Source organism: Apium graveolens, chromosome 11 (genome assembly GCF_009905375.1).
Source record: "Apium graveolens cultivar Ventura chromosome 11, ASM990537v1, whole genome shotgun sequence".
Lineage (NCBI taxonomy): Eukaryota > Viridiplantae > Streptophyta > Magnoliopsida > Apiales > Apiaceae > Apium > Apium graveolens.
The window spans coordinates 189,509,957-189,518,027 of NC_133657.1; the positions used below are offsets into that span (position 1 = coordinate 189,509,957).

An 8,071-nucleotide genomic window follows, 5' to 3' on the forward strand; every position below is an offset into this window, starting at 1 on the left:
GTGGAAATTTTTTAAGGTAAATTTGTCAAGGCACCTATACCAGTTGGGCGCTCCTTGGCATTTGTAATCTTGGATTGTAAGTAAATTTGTAATTTCATAATCAATTTTTAAAGCATTCCTTTAATAGGGTGCATTTTTGAAAGCATCAGCTTATATCCAAGTTTTCCAAACATCATAGTTTGTTTTTTCTGAGTCATTCCTTTTTTACTTTTCATGAAAATCAAACTTTTTACAAGTTAGGCATTAACTAGGCGTTCACTGTTACAGGGCGCGCCTGAAGTTCTTTATATATGAACCCACTTTATGGATCTGCTTGAATAATTTTCATAAGTTAATTCAGTTCAAGGCGCTTCCTCCAATAGGGCGCGCCTATATTTTGTGTAGATTAATACTTTTAGGTCATTATAGAGGACGCGTCCTTTTTTTTCAAAATGGTATTATAGAACACAATATAATGGGTGCGCCTTCCTGTAAAACTCATAACTGAAGCAACTTTTTCTTTTATTGATAATGCGCTCTAGTATGAAAATTACACCAGTCCCATGACTACTATGCTTGATGGGGAAATTATTTGAAATTTTTTAATCATTCCGCTAGTTCCAAGGTTCGTAGTCATATATACTACCCCTAGGCTATGAGGAATTGATTTGCTACTAGTCTATTATATACAATCGATCATAACATTGAGGGGGCTAAGGCTGCACCCTACTGGTAATATTTTCACAAGTGCTCTACATTCCAAGCTCGAGGGATGAGCTTACCATCCAGATCCTCAAAGCCATAAGTTCCTTTCCAAAGTATGGCTTTGACCCTGCATGGTCCTTCCCAATTAGCTCCAAGCACTCCATGCCGAGCTATTTTGGTGTTTGGTATGACTTTTAGCAAAACAAGATCTCCTACTTTGTAAGGCACATACTTTACCTTCTTGTTGAAATACCTTGCAATTCTCTGTTGATACGCTGCAAGTTTTAACTGAGAATTCATTCTGGCTTCGTCCAGCAAGTCCAAATGTAGCCTTTGATTGACCTCTGCATCTTCCTAACAAACAAATCCCTTTGTAACGATCCGGCACCCATTCCACATGAATCATAGCCTTATACCCGTAGGTTAGCATAAAAGGGGACTCATCCGTGGTTGACCTTGGAGTTGTGTTATAAGACCAAAAAACCATTGGTAGCTGCTTTTGCTAATCTCCTTTCTTTTCTTCCAACTTGGTATTTAAGGTGTGCTTGATGATCTTGTTTATGGCCTCAGTCTGTCCATTACTTTCTGGATGATAGACTACAACAAAATCCTTCTTGATGTTCAAGTCTTCGCAAAGCTTTCTCAATTCTTTGCTGTCAAATTGCTTTCCATTGTCAGATATGAGTTTATACGGAATACCAAATCTGCAGACTATGGAATTGAAGATAAAATCTTTGATCTTCTTAGCTGTGATTGTGGCCAATGACATAGCTTCTGCCCACTTTATAAAATAATTGACATCCACTACAGCATACTTCACACCCCCTTGCCTTGGGAAGTTCCCCAATAAGGTCAATTCCCCACATAGTGAAAGGCCAAGGACTTTCCAACAAAGTTATGGATGTTGCTGGAGGATTAGAGTAATTAGCAAATCATTGGCAATGATCACACACCCTAACAAACTTGAAAGCATCTTCTTTCATGGTTGGCCAATAATATCCCTGCCTAAGGACTTTTAATGCCAACGAACCACCCCCCGAGTGGTTGCCGCAGTTACCTTCATGTACCTCTCCAAGAATATAATTTCCTTCTTTCAGATCTACACATCGTAAAAGTGGCTAATTAAATCCTCTCTTATATAACACCCCATCATACTCAACGTATTTCACAGCCTGGTAACGAAGGCGTCGAGCCTGTAGCTTGTCTTCTGGAAAAATCCCACGCGGATATAGTTGTGAATAGGGGTTATCCAAGTCTCTTGCGGGACCTCTTGCATATGAAACACACTTATTTCTGGAATACCTGGAATTTCCTGAATTCCCAAGGGAATTTGTCCTAGCAACACGCTGTCCATCCGTGAGCCCATTTTTGCCAAGGCGTCCGCATTGCCATTTTATTCTCTTGGAACGCCTTCTAGCTTGGCGCTTCTAAATCTTTGGAGTAAACGCTGCACACATTTGATGTATAACTCAGTTCGAGGGCCTCGGGCCTAGAACCCTTCATTAACTTGATTTACCACCAACATCGAGTCACTCCGAGCTATCCAATTTATAACTCCCATATCCAAGGCTATCTTCAGACCATTGATCAAGGCTTCATGCTCAGCGTCATTGTTGGTGACATAAAACTTGAAGTGAATGGCACTCATCAAGTGATGCCCTTCTGGGGTAACTAAAACAATCCCGACCCCTGCTTCGTTATTATTCAGAGCCCCGTCGACATGTAGAATCCACCAAGGGTGTGGGAGCTCTTCTCTTACTTTGTCAGGGGCATTTCCCTGTGAGGAAGGTTCTACCAACACTATAGCCTTCTCATCTACCTCGGAATCGAACTCAAGAATGAAATCAACCAACGCCTTCCCCCTAATCACTGTGTGAGGGAAATCTTCTAGATCGAATTGTCCCAACTCTACTGCCCACTTCAACATTCTCCCTCATGACTCTGGCTCATGTAACATGTGCCTCAAAGGATAAGCGGTGCAGACCTCTATCCGATAAACTTGGAAGTATGGCCTCAGCTTTCGTGCTGCAAGGATAAGGGCATACACTAACTTTCCCATTCTGGTGTATCTAGTTTCTGCATCTAACAATCTCTTACTCACATAATACACCGGTGATTGGCGGCCCTCTTCTTCTCTCACCAATGCTGCACTGATGGAATATTCTGAGCCTGCGTAGTAGAGAATCAATGTTTCCCCATCTTCTGGCTTCTCCAGCATAGGAGGATTCCCCAACTGCTCTTTGATCTTCTGAAAAGCCTCCTCACAGTCCGAGGTCCATACAAAATCCTTTCCCATGCCTTTAATTGCCTTAAATAATTCCTCGCATCTATTTGAAGATTTTGAAACAAATCGATTCAATGTTGTAATTCTTCCCGTTAAACTTTGTACTTGCTTAACACTTGTAGGAGATTTCATATCCAGCAGGGCTTTGATTTTCACGGGATTCACCTCGATTCCTCGATGGTTTACCATGAACCCTAAGAATTTCCATGACTCCACACCAAATACACATTTCTGAGGATTCAGCTTCATCCTATATTTTCTCAGAATGTGGAACATTTCAGCCAAATCTATTATATGATCCTCCGCTCTCTTAGACTTCACAAGCATATCGTCCACATACACTTCCATTTTCATCCCGATCTGCCTCTTAAACATCTTGTTTACCAGCCTTTGATAAGTTGCCCCGATATTGATTAAGCCAAATGGCATCCCGATGTAGCAATAGAGACCTCTGTCAGTGATGAAAGAAGTGTGCTCTTGGTCAGGTTCATACATGGGAATTTGATTATAGCCAGAGTATACATCCATGAAACTAAGCAAAGCATGTCCAGCTGTAGCATCAACCAACTGATCAATTCTTGGCAAAGGGAAGATATCCTTTGGGCAAGCCTTATTTAGATCTGTGAAGTCCACACAAGTCCTCCACTTCCCATTGAGTTTTTTTACTAACACCAGATTTTCCAACCATTTCGGATAAAAAGATTCTCTGATTAACCCGACGTCCAAGAGTCTATTCACTTCCTCGGCCAAGGCTACAACCCTTTGTCCATTTACAACCCTGCGCTTTTGTCGAATCCCTTTATATTTGGGATCGATATTCAATCGATGGCACATGACTTTCGGATCGATTCCAACAATATATGAGTGGCGCCAAGCAAAAACATTAAGATTTGCCAAGAGAAATTTTGAAAGCCCTTCCTTCAGGCTCAAAGTTAGCTGAGATCCAATCCTCAAAACTTTGCTCGGGTCTTCCTCATCGATTCAAATTTTAATCGTATCCTCAGCTGGCCTCATTTTCTCTGTGGGCATTGGTATTCATGGATCCAAGTCGAGCTGATTATTATCCACATTACTTTGTTTAGAAGGCGCATGAGGAGCATCAACTTCTTTTCTGAATGAAGGTGCACCTTGCATAACAGGGGCATCAACTTCTTCTGAATTCTGATTATGAGAAGGCGCGCCCTAAGACACAGGGGTATCAACTTCTTTTAAGATTTTTGGTGATAAGGGCGCGCCCTTAGGAACAGGGGAATCTACCTTACACACAGTTTGTTCAAGGCTTTATTGAACATCACTTCTCCCCTCGAGCCACTTCCCATTAAAATTTCCTTAGATCATATCATTTAATAGCCTCTCCATCCCAACATCAACTAGTTTTTTAGTTTCCTTAACTTTAGCTTTGGCTATTTGTGTTTGGACATATGATTTTAGCAACCTAGCCTCTATCTCCCCCTTAGTCTTGGTAGCACGCAAGATGAGAGGTGTATGAAGTTCAGGCCTTACAGCTTCAGGAAGTGCATACAAAGGAATATTTAGAGCACCCATGATAGCTTCCAATGATACTGAGTTTTGCATTTGAAGATGCTTATAGGAGTCTACCAAAGTCTTGATGTCAGCCTATTGACTTCGTACCAGAGCTGTGAGTTGAGAGACTTGTGCTGTAAGTGAATCATTTGAGGCTTGTATATTGGAGACTTGTTGTTGAAGAGATTGGATGTGGAGATTTATCGATGTGGAGATTGGTTGTTGTTAGCTTGTTGATCCAGGAGCACCAAATGTAGCTCGAATGGACTCCTTAATTCCCTCCATCAATAAAGCTGAAGGTTCATACCTAGCTTGATGCAGTTGATCCAGTTTGACCCTTGTGTCATTGTTACTTGTGATGTGATTCTGGACAACTTCATACAAAGCCAGAAAGGATTGCTTTAGATTTTTTATGCTCTGCTCCATACTGGTGACATCAAATATTTCCATTTGGTCAACAAATTTTTTGAATTTGTTCTTTATTTCCACCTAAGTTGGCACAAAGTCATTTAGTTTGTCTTAAACCAAACTTCTTATTCTGTCTTGATGACTATTCAGAGTCTGTTGTAGTGCTTTACCAATGAGGTGAAAAGCTTTGAGCCGTGCCTTTTAGACTTCTATAATAGCATCATAAACTTCTTGTGGGCTGAGAGTTTTGGCATTTCTTCCTAGAAGAGTTATGTACTCTTCTCTAAACCTAGCCAAAACCTCATCCATCTGTAAACCGAAATCTTTGTGTAGCAAAACATCTACATTTCCATCTTGCTCAGCTTTATTGACGATATTCTGATGTTGTTCTTTAACATATATTTTGTAGGAAAGCAAGATAGCCTGATAATCCTGATCGGACATATCAGTTATGAGTAATTGTTGGGTAATATTGGCAAGGCTAGAGAGTTGTTCCACTAGAAGATCATTCATGGTGAAAGGATGAGTTTGAGCATCCTGCAACCGCTATGAGATGAGGTGTGAGGGTTGTTGTGTAGGGTTGGAGGTAGATGGTATATCTGTTTGGGTTGAGGTGGAGGGTTGAGATATGGTAGGTAACTCTGTGATTGGAATCACAGTTAAACTCACAATAGAAACTGTGGTTGTGACAGTAGGTTGTTCACCAAGAATGGGAACCTCCATTTGAATTGGAGAGGATTTGACCAGGTTACTGTCCTGTACCATGGCTTCAAACCCTTGTTCTTCCTGCAAAGAGTTGGCAACTGATAGTGTTGTACTTGTCTCCCCAATAGTTGGATCATTGACAATTGGACTCCTAGCTTCAATTGACAGAGCAATCTCAACCAGGGTTTTGAGGGGAGTTGTCCCTACATGAGGAACCTCCAGTTGAATTGTAGAGGATTTAGATAGCTCCCCTCAGGAGTACTACCCTCAAACCTTTCAATCTATAAAGAATGATTTGCACATGAAGGTGCATTTGTGACAACCACAGGGTCCTCAGTAAAAATTGATGAAACCCCTGTGTTTTTGTTGGTGTCATCAAGGCCTACCCCAAAGTGTAGCCTCTTCCCAACAGAATGTGGTGCCTGAGTGGTGAGCACAGTTTTATGAACCATGTCACCTGATGTTGACAACACTTGTAAAGTGGATACAAGTGTTTCATTATATGTAGAAGAAATTTGAGAGATTAGATTAGTGATTTGAGATTTCAGTGTTGGCAGCTCCCCCTGAATAGATGAGGGAGCTTCAAAAGATGTGCTCTTAGAGTGTGTGTTATCCTTATTTCTTCTTTCATACACTTGAATGTTTTCAAGGTGTGGTGCAGACTCTTTACAAGATGCACTAGGGAGAGTGCTTTGTTCAATAGAGACACTTTGTTGAGAGGATGCCTCTAGAGTCTGTTTAAACCCTCCTTTTCAACTACATCCTTTTGGAAGGATGCTGAGGTAGCTACTTGAGTGGTCGACTCAGATTTCTTTACCTTTTTTGGTTTCTTGAGCAGGTTAGACTCTATTTGTATTTGGTCCTCACCACTCTCATTTATAACTGTCAAGGGTGCCTGCTTTCTCTTCTTTTTACTTACTTCACCCTTTTGAGAGGATGAAGTGGTGGGTTTCCTAGCTTCTAATGGTACAGAAGGAAGGGTCTCAGTTTGGGAAGGCCCCTGTTGGTGTTCCTGTGTTTGTTCTTTCACAGAGACAAGAGCCATAACTGTACTAATTTGGACATTGGACCTCGGTCAGGCATAGGGTACATGTAAGTCCTGAATCTCTCCAACATGACTGGGGTGATTCTAAGACTTACAGGTACCTTATTCTTTGTAATAAGCGAGTTAATAGAACTTTGGACACATGTTTACAATTGCCTATCTGTGTTCTATCTATACCATTAAGTAAATGAATGTCTTGAAATTTATGGTTTAAAATAAACATTATAAACCTAGAAAAGAAAATTTCCTTACCTCTTATAGCCAAAGGAATTGTGAGCCTTGTGCTAAGTTCCCGTAGAATCAGAAGCCCCATATTTATGTATCTATTGTGAGCCATTGAGAACACCAGCTTCTGGACCACACTTGAGATGTTGTCATATCCTGTCTTTCTGCAGGTGAAATCCCTCATAATTGAGTCAAACAGAAATAACAATTCCCTTCTCAGATGCTTCTTATTCAAGCTAGCCAGGTTGATCTTCTCACTGTAGTTGATAAAGTCCATGAACTCAGCTAGCTCTTCTTTAGTTGGGACCTCCATTATGTTGTCAGTAGGAATTTCCAAAGCCAGGTTGACATAATTCTCAGTAAATTCCACATGTTGGCCTCGAATAGAGCAGTTAACCACTATGAATACAACTTGGTTCTCATGCACCACTGTCCTAATCACAGCCGAGTTCCAGAAGTCATTGAGAACATCCAGATACATAATTGGATTTGCAGTTAGAGCACCTGCAAAGAATGTCTCAGAAAGAAACTTAACAAAGTTCTTGAAGCTATCAGGATCTTGGTTAGCATCCGTGAATGCAAGGTAGTTGCTGCCCTCCTTTGGGACAAAAGCTCTAATAATGTTTGATGCCATTTGAAGTGATTGAATTTTATTAGGCAAGAAATTTGAGAGAGAAAGAGTTTGAATTGAGAGAGAAAGGTTAAGATTTGTAGAAATTAGGTCACTTGAGATCTCGAACGCGTAATGAGGGATTATGTCAAGATGTCTGGGTATTTATAGAAAAAGGTAAGTGACTTGCCGAGACGTGGAAATAAACGTTTACGATTTGCTTATCGGGAAGTCACGTGTGAGAATAGATATATATCGATATGTCACTTTTCTGACTCTTATCGAGAACTAGATAGCGACTTGTCAAGATGTCAAATAAATACCTAGTTTGTCCTGAATGGACTGAATTTTTCAAATTTTTATTTGAATAAATTAAAATAAAATTAGAATGTTTTTAAAATAAAAGTATTTTACTGAAATAATTTATTAATTTAAATTATTTCAATTCTAAGTTGTCGAGAAGTCTAAAATATGTATACTTGTAGAGAACTCTATGAATTAACATATATCGAGATCTCTACAATGACTTATCGAGAAGTCATAATAAGACTTGTCGAGAAGTCCTTCGAGAAGTCTAAAAAAAGGA

General features: G+C 40.2%; 1 protein-coding gene across 1 annotated transcript; it reads right to left on the minus strand.

Moving 5' to 3' along the window:
* Nucleotides 1-1,186: 1,186 nt before the first annotated feature.
* On the minus strand, nucleotides 1,187-2,050 carry LOC141696292 (uncharacterized). The gene is made up of 3 exons (XM_074500452.1): nucleotides 1,987-2,050; nucleotides 1,648-1,783; nucleotides 1,187-1,514 (listed from the first exon to the last, which is right to left on the minus strand). Exons 1-3 carry the CDS (start codon nucleotides 2,048-2,050, stop codon nucleotides 1,187-1,189), a joined length of 528 nt encoding a protein of 175 aa, XP_074356553.1.
* Nucleotides 2,051-8,071: the final 6,021 nt, after the last annotated feature.